At 43.2% G+C, this 15,019-nt stretch overlaps 1 protein-coding gene across 2 annotated transcripts in view; it reads right to left on the reverse strand.

Moving 5' to 3' along the window:
* RCL1 (RNA terminal phosphate cyclase like 1) overlaps nucleotides 1-12,365 on the reverse strand; it is a 28,772-nt gene extending 16,407 nt beyond the window's left edge. Inside the window, exons 1-6 of one of the 2 annotated variants that reach the window (XM_065744181.1) lie at nucleotides 12,194-12,365; nucleotides 10,605-10,676; nucleotides 9,700-9,875; nucleotides 6,348-6,422; nucleotides 4,949-5,073; nucleotides 564-689 (exon numbers count right to left, since the gene is read on the reverse strand). In XM_065744181.1, the coding sequence (XP_065600253.1) occupies nucleotides 564-689; nucleotides 4,949-5,073; nucleotides 6,348-6,422; nucleotides 9,700-9,875; nucleotides 10,605-10,676; nucleotides 12,194-12,332 (713 nt within the window). In that variant the 5' untranslated portion in view covers nucleotides 12,333-12,365. Of the gene's footprint in view, nucleotides 1-563; nucleotides 690-4,948; nucleotides 5,074-5,499; nucleotides 5,744-6,347; nucleotides 6,423-9,699; nucleotides 9,876-10,604; nucleotides 10,677-12,193 lie in introns of those variants that run through there. The other variant, XM_065744182.1, reaches the window with a different exon arrangement.
* Between the last annotated feature and the right edge of the window lie 2,654 nt (nucleotides 12,366-15,019).

Raw genomic sequence — 15,019 nt, forward strand, 5'->3', positions numbered from 1 at the left:
CTGAATCACATGCATCACTTTTGTGTTCTGCTAGCAAGCAAAACTCTACATAAATTTGAAACATTAGTTTACTGCCGAGTGAACACCATTTCAGTTGATTATGTCATGGTAAAGCAGTCCAAATATAGACCTATAGTATCCAGTCTAGAAGTCATTCAGGCTCCATCCTTAGTATCACAATTTCCATCAGATGGTCTAATGTCAAATTCAAACATTAGTCTACATATCATATCAGTGCACCTCTTATCTTAACTGCATTCACTTCTGCGATTCTGTAAACAGGCTTAAATCTGAATAGAGCTCAAGTTACCTTTAGCATCAGTAATGATGTATTACATTATTTGTTTAAGAAAACACAGTATTTCTATCCCTGCATTTGCTAAAACAAACGTATCTAGTGATTCATTCCCCCTTTTTTCTTTTCTTCCCCATAAAGAATATTTATTTCATGTCAGAAATAGAAAATCATGGCTTATGGCTCAGTAAAATTACAGATCAGATATGCTAGCAGGCAATAAATAAATAAATAAAATGTCTTCTTCCTGTAAATACTGGATACTCACTTTCCAGAGCTGATCCCTTTCATGTGGTCTGTGTAGATATAAATATCTGGGAGGAATTTATTCAGGATACTCCTTGCAGATTCCACCATTCTGTTTGCCATCTGTGGAGACACTCTGACAGAATACCTGCAGTTCTGAGCTAAGGAACTGTGATAATGAAAAGTAATTAAGAGAATGACAGAAGTAGTAAAGAGGTCCCAATGCATTCTTTCAAAAAATGTAGCTTTGTCTCACACACAGAATCCTTAAGAGTTGGAAGGGACCTTTAAAGGTCATCTACTCCAGCTCTCACGCAATGAACAGATGCATGTACAGCTACATCAGGCTGCTCAGAGACAGGTCCAGCCTGGCCTTGAATGCCTCCAGGGACAGGGCTTCCACCATCTCTGAGCAACCTGTTCCGGTGCCTCACCACTCTCACTGTAAAAGACATTTTCCTTATATCCAATCCAAATATCCCCTCTTTTAATTTGAACCATTTCCCTGTGTCCTATCACCACAGACAATGCTAAAAAGAGCCTGCTGTCTTCTTTCGTTTAGATCTCCTTCAGATATTGAAAGGCTACTAACATGTCAACTCAGAGCCTTTTATTCTCCAGGCTAAACAGTCACAACTATCTCAAACTGTCCCCATAGGGAAGGTGTTCCATTCCTTGAATCATTCCTCCGGCCTTTCTCTGGAGGCTCTCCAACAGGTCCATGTCTCTCCTGTACTGAGGACTCCACATCTGGATGCAGTATTCCAGGTGAGGCCTCACCAACATGAAGTAGAAAGGCAGGATCACCTCCTTCAACCTGCTGACCACGCTTCTTTTGATGTAGCCCATGATATGGTTGGCTGTCTGAGCTGCGAGGGCACATTGCTGGCTCATGTCCAACTTGCCATCTACCAGTTCCCCCAAGTTCTTTTCAGCAGGGCTGTGCTCAGTCTTTCATGCCCCAGCTTGTAGTGCAGGTTGCCTTTTCCCAGTTAAAGACTTTGCACTTGGCTTTGTTGAACCTCATGAGGTTCTCCAGGGCCCACTAATCAAGCCTGTCTAGGTTCTTCTGGATGGCATACCATCCCTCAGGCTGTACCATGCAGCTTGGTGTCATCCACAGACTTTCTGAAGGTCCACTCAACCTCACTGTCACTGTCACTGAGGATGTATTACAGAGAATTGATCCCAGCACTGATCTGTGTGGGACATCACTCATCACTGATCTCCATCCAGGCACTGAGCCTTTGATCAGCACTCTCTGGACTTAATTTTCTTCATCCATTGAACGGTTCACCCATCAAATCCATACCTTTCCGACTTGGAGAGAAGGATGTTGTGGGGCATTGTGTTAAAGGCCTTACAGAAGTCCAGACAGATTACATCAGTGGCTCTTCCCTCGTCTACTGATGCAGTTAATACTATCATAAAAGGCCACTAGGTTGGTCAAACAGAATAATCCTTCCATGAGTGTTAGCTCATTTTCCCAGCACAGCCTGAACCCACAGAACATGTACTTACTGCTTTTTACAGTATTGTCACTGATATATCTTGAGATGAGATATACAAAACATATGCAAAACCACAGATTATTATTTCGAGGTAAAATCTGTCTTAAATACGCTTTTCAATAATGTTATTTCTATTCTATCATCCTGCATAGTCTGCTATTCATGTCTGGGAAAATATGTTGATGAGTATTCTGAATTAACTGCAAGAAATCCTTTCTTTCCATCTTAAGTTTGGAGATATTGGAGAGTTGAAAATAAAACAAACATTTTTACAAGAGAAAACGTTTTAAAAGGGCTAAAATTTGCTGTCATCACTCTTTTGCAGTGCTCTGATACTTCTAAAGTCACTGGTGCTGTAGTCACTCAGCATCCAAAGATAGCTGCTCCAGGATAGAAATTACCATCTTTTCGTGCATCATTTGTGCCCCTTTACTCAGATGCTACATCAGTAATATCCTCAACAGGTATCCAAACATCAGACACATTTCTACAAAAAATTCCATCTCAACTAATATAGACTCATGGTCTGCATTTAAATAGCCACCTGCTTCTATTTACACATGGCAACACAGAGAAACAATCACTCTCAAACTACCTGCTGCCTGAAGGGAACTTTCTTTTCTATGCATTTTTAGTGTCTGCTCTTGTGAAGTAGAAAGACAAAAAGCTTTAAGACCTTATGGATGAAACTGGTAAACAACAATAAGGAGGACTGACCATTCTGCGATTGGTGCACTCAGCATTTTGGATGACTACAGAAGGTTACTGCAACAGAAGATCCCAAGCTGTACGTAAACAGATTTGTTCTGCAGCACCTTGAAGGGTCAAAAATGCACACAAGAAAGACCCAAGGACTTACGTTTCTTAAACATTTTGTTTTCTCCTGGCTTGAATGATCACTTAGTGATCAAGCTAAAATGGGATGATTTCTCACTTCGTGTCACATTCTGCCTGGAAGGAGAGGGAAGGGGTGACCAGATTCACAAACAACCCTGGTTAGATTAAGGTAAAATTACATGCAGAGATCCACACACAGTCATCAGTTTTAGTGAGAACCTATATACTACAATTATCCCCCAGATACTGGCAGTCTAACACTTAGAATCCATCTAGACTATTCAGTTAGACTAAATGACCTTAAAGAACAGAAATAAGCCTCACAATTACTGAGCAACTTTACAAGAGATATGGCTTTTCACAAAGTGAAACAGGTCTTGAAATTACTTAATAATTTTATGAGATAAAAAGAACAAAAAGAGAAAACTGAGGGAAACGGAGAAAGAATGAGAGTCAGGAAAATAGACGAGAAAAAGACTGATCACTAGTCTATTTCCAAAGTCTGTCTTGAGGAGTCAGGGTGTCAGCTCACAGTACTGGAGAAGGGATGGAGGGCAGTGAGTACACGCTTCTGGAGGTCCACGTCTAGAAACAGCAAATGGGAGCAAGTGAGGAATCAATGACAACAACAAGCCATTGGGGGTTCCTTTCAAGCTTCCTTTTATGCGAGCTAGGTTTAGCTCGCATAAAAGCTTGGTGCACTGGCCCAAGATCATAAGTAAGTTTGCAATAACGCAGGAATGGTATGCCAGTTTGTCAGGGAAGCAGGACTACTCTGTTGAGAGGACAGGATATCATACTAGCTGATTTCAGCATTTGACTGGCTGCTACAGATTCATACTGCAGGTGTTTGAGACATACCAAGCACACCCTAGAAAGGCAGAAAGCACTTTTTGTTGGTCCTTTATACTTGGCTTACTAGGCAAACTTTTATCTCTGAGAAAAGATCCAGTTGTTCACATACACCAACAAAATCTACTGAAAGTGGTACAGGATGGTAACATGTTTTAAAGTCAAGTTAGAAAGATGTCATTAAAGCCACTGCTTCTTCTTTCACATAGAATAAGAGGACAGAACTACTTATTATAGAATTGGATAGGACAAAATAAAATGACTTTCTTCATGGGAAATCATGAAAACAACCACAAGCACACTGAGCTGCATCCTTTCTTATTCTACAGCTCATGCACACAGTAAAGCTGCTCTCACTTGGCAGTACTGCACTCATCCAAATATGCAGTTGGAACAGAGGTCAAAGCATCCTATTCTCACATATAACTATGACAGCATGCTGTAAGATAAAAGGAGAAACATGTCTAGAGCAGGAAACCAGCCCCAAGAGCTGCTTTTTTTCTGAGTGATCAAATCTAGACTACATTTGAGATTCTTGTAATTACAAATCAAACTACAGGCTGGACAATGCTCAAGAGAGCTGAAGGTTATCAATTACAACATTTAGTATATGTTGCCTGTAAGGGATTTCTTGTCCTTCCTATAATGAGTAGGTTCATGACATATGGCATAGAAGTAACAAGACATAAAAATAACTATGTACTGTGCCCTTTTCTTTGAGAGGCAGTGAATTCCTCCCTTCTTCCATCTCTAATGGCACTGTTGGTATGCCAACAAAAAGCTCAGTTCAAATATGTGCAGTGAGGTGTAAAATGAACTCTGCTACACTCATTAACAACTGATATGTGAAGCATTCAATGTATAGCAAAGCTAAATTCATTACTACTGGATTAAGACACGGTAACATTCCTTTTGATGATGCTACATTATGATGGAAAGATTTTTTTCTTGCTATTGAAAAGATTTTAAATCTAAAAGTGAACAGTATTTATTAGTAAACAAGTAAATTATACTTTTTGAGCAAACGCATTCTGAACACAGTGCTTTTGAAACATGCTGGTGGAATCTGTGTTCTCTCTCAGTGAAAAGTGGCCCTGTGCTATCTGCATGTATACCCTGCAACACAGGTGTGCTGTTGGGTTTAAAGTTAGGAGACTTTTTTCCCTTAAAAGCAGACTTATTTAAAAAGAACGTAAGAGAAGGATACGCAGTTCCTCTGATGCGCTTGATTTTGCCTGGTTCAGTGAACTGAATAGGCTGCAAGACCTTTCTCACTGGGCAAGTAAATAATATCTCTCCACCTCCTTTTGGAGGCATTCCTCTCCGGTTGATCTAAAAACAATAATAATAAGAAAACAGGTTAGAAGGAGCTCAAAGAATGTATATGCACTCAAACATGATAGATCTAATTTCACATAAAATAAAATGTTGTCGTTATCAGTATGTAAAGACATCCTAAAGGGAGAAACAGATGTTTTTCCCACAAAACCTATAAGCAATAAATGGTTTCTTTAACTTTTATTTTCTCTCCCTTGTTTCTCTCATTTCTAGTACAGTAGGCACGGATTCCCAATGGATGGAAAAAAAAATAACACAATCAAAACCAAGGACGATCGGGTAAAAAAAAACAACAACCTACAATATTTACCAGAGTGGCAACACTAGTTCACTACTGTCAATTTTGTATCTCACTGCTGAAGAGTCATCTCTTTGATGCCTAACAAACTTACATGGGAATCAAAATGAACAAATTCCCACCTTTTCTAAAGGCCTTGTTGGCCCAGGCTGATCCCACCATTCCACCCAGGAAGCAGGGCAGGCCAGGGGGCAGTCCCAATCCTGTGCACTGGGAACATCCATAGGGAAAGAGACTAGATAGGCATGACAGTGGGGAACTGGAGACCAGGACTGCTGTAGCACCACAGAGGCGGAGCCTGATGATGTCAGTGATGCTGCAATGGGCCCTGGACCATTGGCAGGGTGAGGGGAGAAACTGTGAAGTCAATGAGGAGCGAGCAAAGATTAAAGGTAGACTCTAGGCCTTCACACATTTTAAATGAGTCCTTCATAGTTAGGAATTATAGTTTCCACTCTTGAGCCTATCCTACATACAAATTTATTACGTCTTGGAAAAGGAAAGTTTAAAGTTTACTATACACTATATAGTAGAAAAGGGAAGTAAATCTTAACCAAATACAGATTCAGTTCCTTTCCTGCTAAAGGAGACAAAAGACTGAATTATTACTTTCTAGCCCTAAGCATGGGGCAGGAAGAACAGGAGAAATGAAGAAATTACATTAAGTGAAGAGGAACTAGAAAGCAGAAAGGTTTCTTAGTTTGCAAAGATCTCCAAGAATCAGAAAATTCACTTATATTTGTCATCCTCTCTACACATAGCCTTTGCACATCTATTCTACTACAGACCACAGTACAGGAATTATTTGACACATGCCATGAATAAGACAATACTATTTAATAATAATATATATTATTTAGATAGGATCAAATATCCGCTAGAGACAGAAAAGGTAAGCAAGCATATAGTCCTGTGAAGCAGTTGAAAGCATTGTTCCAATGTGTGCTTAGAAAGAAACTTACTCTCTTACCTTTATTTCCAGACTTTCACCATCGATTCCAAATTTTTTCAGTAGTGGTAGAGCTGTTGCCTTAAGGACGTCAACCTACAGAACACAGAGTTTTAAAGGTGGACCCTTTACTGAAAGTTACATAAGTCAGTAATTTAAAAGTCATATGAGATGCCTAACAAAGGTTCATTTTAAATTAACCACAAGGTATTAACACTGGTTTTCCCTTCTTTCTTCCCCTTGGACACACAGAAAGAGTGCATATGGAGAGACAAATCTGAGCACCTCTTTTTAAGCACGCATAAATACATTTTCAGCCAGTTGGTAAGCACCTTCTACCCACTAAGCAATAAAAAGCCCAAATCAATTTAAAATTGAGTTTCCATTTACTTAAGCACCAAAATAATTTAAGGTTCCACTTAAAACTGTGTGTTTAGTTTCAGCAACCTGCAGAGATATACGATGTCAAAAATATATTGTAAAAACACTATATATTGTTGGTGTTTTACCCAGCAAGCAGCTAGGCACCACAAAGCGGTTTACTCATTTTCCTCCAGTGGGATAAGGAAGAGAATCGGGAAAAAAGGTAAATGTCATGAGTTGAAGTGTAGAATTACAGAATCATTTAAGTTGGGACCATTAACGGCCATCTAGTCTAACTCCCTTGCAATGAACAGAGACGTCTGCTGCTAGATCAGGCTGCTGAGAGCCCTGTCCAACCTGACCTTGAATGTCACCAGGAATAGAGCATCCATTGCCTCTTTGGGAAACATGTTCCAGTGTTTCACTACACCGAGATATAGAATTGAATAGGACAGACAGTGAAGGGAAAATAATAAAAGAATATGTAAAACAGGTGATACATTAACACAACTGCTCACCATCTGCCAGCCAAGGCCCAGCCAGTCCATGGGCAATAGTAGCTGCCTTCCCCCTGATCACCACCCTGCTAGCCAGTTCGCCTATGTTTTATTGTTCATCATGACATAATATGGTATGTCATACCCATTTGGTCAGTTTGTGCCAGCTGTCCTGGTTGTGTCCCCTCCTAACTTCTGTGCACTGCTTGCCTTCTCGGTGGCTAGACAGCACAAGAAACAAGAGTCCTTGCTTCTGCATAAGCACTGCTCTACAACAGCTAACACATTTATGAGTTATCAATGCTATTTTCCTCCCACATCCAAAATACGACACTATACTATTCACTACAATGAAAATTAACTGTATCCCAGCTGAAATCAGGACAAATGTGCACCCAGTTTGGTACTTCAGACAACTTGAACAGACATAAGCCAGATTTAAATCAGTTTTAGGAACCATTATCAAGTTATCACCATTTTTAGCAAGTTACTGCTATTCATTAGCTGAGTCACAGTAACGACAGTTGTGCTTTGCAGCATGACGAATGTAAGATACAGTGCATTAGTACACAACTTGGCATCTTGCAATTACTGCAGATTGAAGAGCAAACACACTGTGAAGTAATGCAATTCAGCTGCTGTAAGCCAACATCATACTGCGCCTCAGCTTAGGCAGGTGTAAGCCCCTTTCAAGCACAAACTAACTGGCTCTGATTCTGACACCCCTTTCAAGTAAGATTGTTCAATCTCTGCTGGTCAGTGGCGCCTAAAAAGGGTTAATACCCAGAAACAGGACGCAACTACTTGGATGAACATCCAAACTTAACTGAAAGCAACATTCAGATAGGATTTCTCTTCCTCTCTGACTTCTTCAGGAAAAGAAAAAGTGGTGAAAAAGATGCAGACAACCAAACAGCCTCCCTAATCTGATGGACTTCTAAATGGGATAATGGCATTGGCAGATAAAGGGCAGCAGAGGTTGTCTACCTGGAATTGTACAAGGTCTTTGACAGTCATGTACTACAGCCTTGTATATAAATTGGAGAGAGGTGGATCTGAAGGCTGGACTATTAAGTGGATAAATAATTGGTTGGATGGTCATAACCACAAGGTCTATGTCCAGGTGGAGGCTGGTCACAAGTGGAATCCCTGAAGAGTCCATCTTGGGACAGGTATTCTTCAACACTTTTATCAGTGAGGCAGATAGTGGGATTGAGTGCATTCTCAGCAAGTCTGCAGACAACACCAAGCTGAGTGGCACAGCTGACACAAAAGAAGGAAGGGATGCCATCCAGAGGGACTTGGACACGCTTGAGAAGTGGGCACATGAAGATCCAATGAGGTTTAACAAGGCCAAATGCAAAATGTTGCACGTGGGTCAAGGCAATCCTAGATATGAACAAAGTCTGGGAGAAGAACTCATTGAGAGCAGTCCTGTGGAGGACTTGGGGTCCTGGTGGACAAAAAGCTGGACACGCACCACTGCATGCACTTGCAGCCCACAAGGCCAATGATAAGCTGGGCTTCATCAAGGGAAGAGTGGCCAACAGAGACAGGTTAGGCGATCCTGCTCCCGTGTGCTGCAGCGGCGAGGCCCCTTTTTGGATACTGTGTCCAAGCCTGGAGCGCCAGTACTGCAGGGACATGGAGCTCTTGGAATGGGTTCAGAAAAGTTCCATGAAGATGATGAAAGGGCTGGAGCACCTCTGCTATGAAGAAAGGTTGAGGAAGTTGGGCTAGTGCAGCCTGGAGTAGAGAAGGCTGCAGGGAGACCTCACTGCAGCCTTCCAGTACTTGAAGGGAGCTCAGAAGAAAGAGGGAAACAAACTTTTTAAGTAGTTGATCCTGACTGAACAAGGGGGAAGAACTTGAAACTAAAAGAGGGGAAAATGTGGTTAGATGTTAGGACAAAATTCTTCACTTGGAGGGTGGTGAGACACTGGAACAGGCTGCCCAGAGAAGCTCTGGATGCCCCATCCCTGGAGGTGTTCAAGATCAGGTTGCAATGGGCTGATAGCAGTGGGGGTGACCTAGTAGGGGTGGCAATCCTGCCCACGGCGGGGGAATCAGAACCCGTTGACCTTTAAGATCCCTTCCAACCTAAGCCATTCTATGATTCTAAAAGGATCAAATATTCCTTCTTTGTTACAGTCAATGTTTATACATTATTTCTTTTTTACAGTAAATAAGTGTATAATGGGGTAGAAGAAGTCCTAACTTCTAAGAAAATGGGTGAAGTGTAAAGGCCTCACATCATATATTAAGAGAGTTTGCAGACGAGAAAACAGGAGCAGTAGACTACAGAAAGTCAATAGGCGAAATATCAAATGTATTTTGGAGAGCAAAATGGAACAGTTCACTAGATGCTGGTTTTATCTAGACAGCTTGCTGGCACATGCAGTTAATACTGCATATTTCAGCGTGAAAGATTCCAAAATCATACTATAGACTTCTTCCTAATCTTTATTTAGAAAAAAAGAATCCTTCTCCAATAATTATATTTTATTACTTACTGAAGGATCTACTTGATCATTTGTTACTCCCCTCAGAACAATCTTCAGTGGGTGTTTCATGAAAGGTGCCAAACAGAGTAGACTCTCCAAGTAGTAGCCAATACTGCGGCTAGGGCTGCAGTCATGTTCCAGTGAGCCCCCATACAGAAGACCAGGCTGATAGTACAAGGTAGTACCTGGGAAAGAAGCCAGTGAGGAAAAAAAAAATCAGAGTGATATCAGCATGCTAGCCATTACTGCAGCATAAAGACACTTTGCAACTGGGGACAGTAGATTTTTTAGAAGGTGATCAGCACTACCACCACACTTCTTCAGTGTCCATAGTTAATAAGTGGGTCAAAGCAGATGACAGACCGTTTGTCTTGAATGTCATTTCTCCTTTCCCTCCCACCTCCAAAATTAAGAAACACCAAGATATCCCCAAAATGCTGAAACAAGTAGCTACCAGCTTTTATTGATAGAATGGTCTGTTGAAAACCTTTCTCAGTATATCCAGTGGCATGCATTCCACTTCACTGACCAACCAGTCCTTAAAATCTACCCGTAACAGAGAGAGACAGTTGAGACTCCTACATGCGATACTCCTGCTCAAAGAAACTCTTCTTCGGAACGTGACCAGGCAAGTGCAAACCTTGCCTGGTTCAGGGACTTTCCTCCGCTAGAAGATCCTACATACAAAACAAAATATTACTCTTCAGTCTTGAGCAATGCATCTCCCTTAGTGCACTGCACTCTGAAGGTGCACGATCTTTCATGTAATCCTTTACTAAAAGCTTCTGTGCTTAGTAATTTCTAATCTATGTAGTCAATGCTATCTAAATGTCAAGCTGCAATTTTTACTTCACTGCAACATGTGACAGAGTCTGGAAGATTTCAACAGAGGAAGAAGAGGAAACAGATCTTACCTGTTTGGTTTATCTCAATCCTAGAGCCATTCGTCACTTTGTCAATGAGGCGAATAAAACATGCTTCAAAGTCTGAAGAGTAAAACAAAATAATTTTATAATTACTTAAATTTACTCCTAAAAACAGCAAGAAACTTCAGCATATCAGACTTAAATATTTTCCCTTTCATTACTCTCCCTTAAAAGGTAATAAGGCTACTTCAACATGAGGAAAGGCAGTTAAGTGTGAAAACAGAGGTACTGATTTGAAGGGATCTTAAATCAATTCAGATGTGCACAGAGGTGTCTGCTGGACTATCACACAATTCTCCTTTGCATAACACAAGGGGACAGCAAATGACAGAAGCTGGTGCATGTTATCACCGAAGCCCAGGATAAAGCTGTCAACAAGTTACATTTTGCTCACCATAAAGGTAATGTTTGCACGTAGGCACAAATCCTAGCCAACAGAACCCCAGGTAAAATCCCATGTACAACAAGCTAAAGACAGCTTCCTGCTATCCTAACACAGTAGTTTAGAGCTGCTGTTCAGATGCAAAGTGCTACAGAAGCACAGCTGTTCCACGAACAGGGGCACCATGAGCTACTGGAGATGTTCCAGTTTTCCATTTTCAAAACTATCAACAGCACCACTAAGACTACAAAAGTGTAAGTCTTCCCATCACCTCTCTTTTTGCTTTACATAGTATATTACAGCAGTTTGTGTGGTGCTAATTAGCTTTTCCTGTTTGTGTGGATTCTTGCTGATAGATATGGGAAAGAATAAGCATATTTTAAGTAAATGCTTGAACTGAAGTATTCCAGGATCCCAGGCTGGTGTAGGCTTAACATGAAGGAAAACTTGAATTTACGCTGAATTCAGAACTGAAGCGCACGTGCCCAGAGGTCAGAGAGTGATAGAACTTCCTGAGCAGTAACACTGCCACCTCCTAAGCTGCGATCTGCTTCCTTTCTGTACAAGCTGTTCAGGAGCAATAAACAACCTAAAGTGCTATTTGCAGAAAGAGCAGTGCGTCCACATCGACAGAGCACTGCTGGTACCCCAGTCGCACAGTCCTGGTTGTGCCCTCCTGCTAAAGGGAAGTTTACAGCAGAGAAGGGACCCTTTCCGGGGCAGCAGCGCATCCTCGTGAGCACAATAAGCTCTCGGAGCGCTGAAGGCTTTCACTGCAATCGCTCCGCTCTCAACAAGCGGAGCGAACTGCACGTTGGACTACCAACACCCAAACGCTGACACGCTTCCAGAGAGGAACGCCCACAAGCGAACACGAACCGGGACGCAATCCAGACCGAAGCCCTCCAGTTCCCCACGGTGCCGCCGCGCACCGCCTCCCCCCGCAGCCAATGCCCGTTCTGGGAACGTCGGCTCCGCACGGGAGCAGAGGGCCGCGGGGTCCCTACATGGCAGCGGGCTCCCGGGGACAAGGGATCCCGCCCGAACTCTGGGCACAGAGCGGGGCGCACCCCGCGGCCGACACCCGGCCCTCGCCGCCCGGATCCCGTCTCGGCGACGGTGCCCGGGAAGACGCCTGGCTCCGCCACTCCCCACCAATCAGCGTCCTTCGAGGCTCCGCCGGCGCCTCACTCACCGCGGAGACCGGGGTCCTCCTCCTTGGCGCGGATCTTGCGGATTTTCAGCGGCCGCCCGCTCAACGTGGACAGCACCAGCCGCTGCCGCAGGAAGTTGCACCCCGCGTAGCTGAGGCACTGCCCGCCGCCGCCCGCCATGCCACCGCGCTGCCCCGCGGCGCCCGGCGCGCCCACGTGGTTGGGAACAGGAAGCGCTGGGACTGCAGGGGGCAAAGGGCAAGGGGCGGGGTGGGGCGGTGGCGGACGGACTGCAGCGTGGGGATGGCGTGGGAACCCCGGGCCCGCCCGCTGGGAAAGGGCTCGCGCAATGCTGCCGTGTAGGGTTAGCAGATGTCGTCCCGCCTGCAGAGCTGTGCCCGGAGAGGCAGCTCGAGAGCCGGTAATTATTGCTCCTTTCTGCTCCTTGTGCTTTCTGCTTTTTATTGCAGGCTGGTGATTTCTGCCTCTGGGTTGGCGGGGCTTTGTTTCTGCGGTCTCGGCTTCTGTTGGATGCCTGAATCCCCCGTTCGCTCACAAATGGAAGAATTAAATCCTGGAGTGGGGCGTGGTTTGGGGACCAGCCTGCGCTTCACATATAAGAACGAATTAGTTTCTGGCAAAGTGATCTTTCTGACTTTTTAAAAGTATTTTATTGCTGACCGCCGTAAGGAAAATTAATGAAAGAACCACTTGAGATTCCTGATCTTCTCATAACTACAGTGGTTGAGATCAGCTGTTCTCGAGCAGGAGACTGAGCAGAGCTTTCAGCCTGTGTTCGAGAGAAGTGCAGGGATACAGCACAGGTAACAGAGTTAATTGCTGGACAAGTTTATGCCTACAAAGAAATTTCTTGTGTTAGGCAAAAAAAAACAACAACAAAAAAAGCACAAGAGTGATCTCACATCTTGAGCTGCAAGTGGCCCACAATACAGTGATGTTTTCCACGCATGTGTTCTGCTCGTATCTCCTCTTGTGCAGAAACTCTTGTGAGCTCATCCCCAGGTTAATGCTGTCTGCGCTTTGTTGTGCACAAAGTCAGACTGATAGCAAGGAGCAGCTGAGTTGGGCTTCCAGGAGCTGTGGGTGAATGTTGTACAGGCAGGCAGTGCCCTCATTGACCTGAGCACAGAACAGGTGCTGGGTCCGTTGATAGTCCCAGTGTGATCTGTCAAACCCAGATCTAGCAGATCCAGTATGAAGAGCAGTGGATGGGGCTAAAGATAAAGCTGTACCCTAGCTCTGAGGGGACTGTCCAAGAGATGGGACAGGACTGGTATCCCATCAAGAAGTGAACCTGGAGATATTTAAACCTGTGGTGTAGCTGAGGCAAGGAACAAAAGCCCTCTGGACCTGAGCTTAACCAGAGACTGTGTGGGAGGCTGCTGGTGGAGATGCTGAGGACCATTAGTGCCTGTTGATGCACTTATGACCCCAGCAATGATCTTCAGTACCCACAGTGAGGAAGTTGGGCTGTAGGAAGCAATGTTGTTTCTGATTTTCTTGTGTGTTATTAGTGTAGACCTCCTATAGAAAAATGTGGACATACTTCTGTACTCAGTAGATGTGTTCTAATTTTGTTTGTGCCTTAATCACCCTCTAGGAGTATGCAGCAGCACAAAAGATATAGTTAGGAAGATGGCAAAAGTTGGCTTTAAACTTAGTATTACTACCTGGATATTTGGATAAATTGAAGTTGAAACAGCCCCTGACCTAAACTGAAGCAGCTTTGTGGGTGCAGTGTCCCTGTGATCCAGAACAAAACAGGAGTTCATCTTTCTCTCCTTCTGGTAATGGACAAAATGCCCTGAGTATGTATGACTATAAACCAAAAATATCCGAATGTTTTTTCATACCAATAACACTTCAGTTTCTTCTGAGTAAGTTGCTTTCCAGTTATGAAAACGTTTATTTATACATTTATTGCCATGATAGGGTGCTTTGCAAGAACCACAACATCCTGTTATTAGCTGCTTGGTAGCATAGCTTTTTTTGTCAGTGTGGATAAGGGTCATTTGTTGTTTAGATAAACTGACCTGCAAGCTGCTTATTATGGTCTATCACAATTTGACTACTTGCAGTCCTCAAGAAAGAAATTCAGTTTTAGTGGTAGCTGTTCTATTTTTGGCTGGGATAGAATAGCTCATGTAGTACTGTGTTTTGGATTTGTGACCAAAACAGTGTTGATAATGCAGCGATATTCTAGATATTGCTCAGCAGCAGTTGCACAAAGACAGAGTATTCTCTGTTATTTATGCTCCCTCAGACAGTGTGGAGGCTGGTGGTGCACAACAGGCTGGGAGGGGACACAGCCAGGACAGCTGACCCCAGCTGACCAAAGGGATATTTCCTACCATGTTGGATCATGTGCAACAATAAAAACTGGGGAGAAAAAGAAAGGATGGACTTGCAGAGTTGTGGCTTTTGTGAAATGGACTATTTTATATGCTTAGAGTTGGATAATCATTGAATCTTGCAGTAAGCTTTTATCCCAAATCATAGACTTGTTCTTGAATGAATGCATAGATAATTTTAAAGGAAAGTCTTCTACATTTTAACATTCAGCTCTGTGCTTTATTCTATTTTTAAGCTACATATGTGTCTGTTTGTGTGTTTGTTTGAATGCATTTGCATTTATTTTTCATACTTTCACAGAATGGAAGGGACCTCTGGGTCTATGTGGTCCAGCCCCTGCTCAAGCAGGGACTCCAGAGCAGGATGCCCAGGACCATGTCCAGGTGACCTTTGAAGATCTTCCTGGAGGATAACTCAGTCACCTGCACAGTAACAAAGTGCTTCCAATGGAGCCTCCTTTGTTCCAGTTTTTGCACACTGCCTCTTGTACTGAG

The sequence above is a fragment of the Cyrtonyx montezumae genome, unplaced genomic scaffold (genome assembly GCF_038088225.1).
Source record: "Cyrtonyx montezumae isolate F1298 unplaced genomic scaffold, pur_monq_1.0 scaffold_30, whole genome shotgun sequence".
Taxonomy (NCBI): domain Eukaryota; kingdom Metazoa; phylum Chordata; class Aves; order Galliformes; family Odontophoridae; genus Cyrtonyx; species Cyrtonyx montezumae.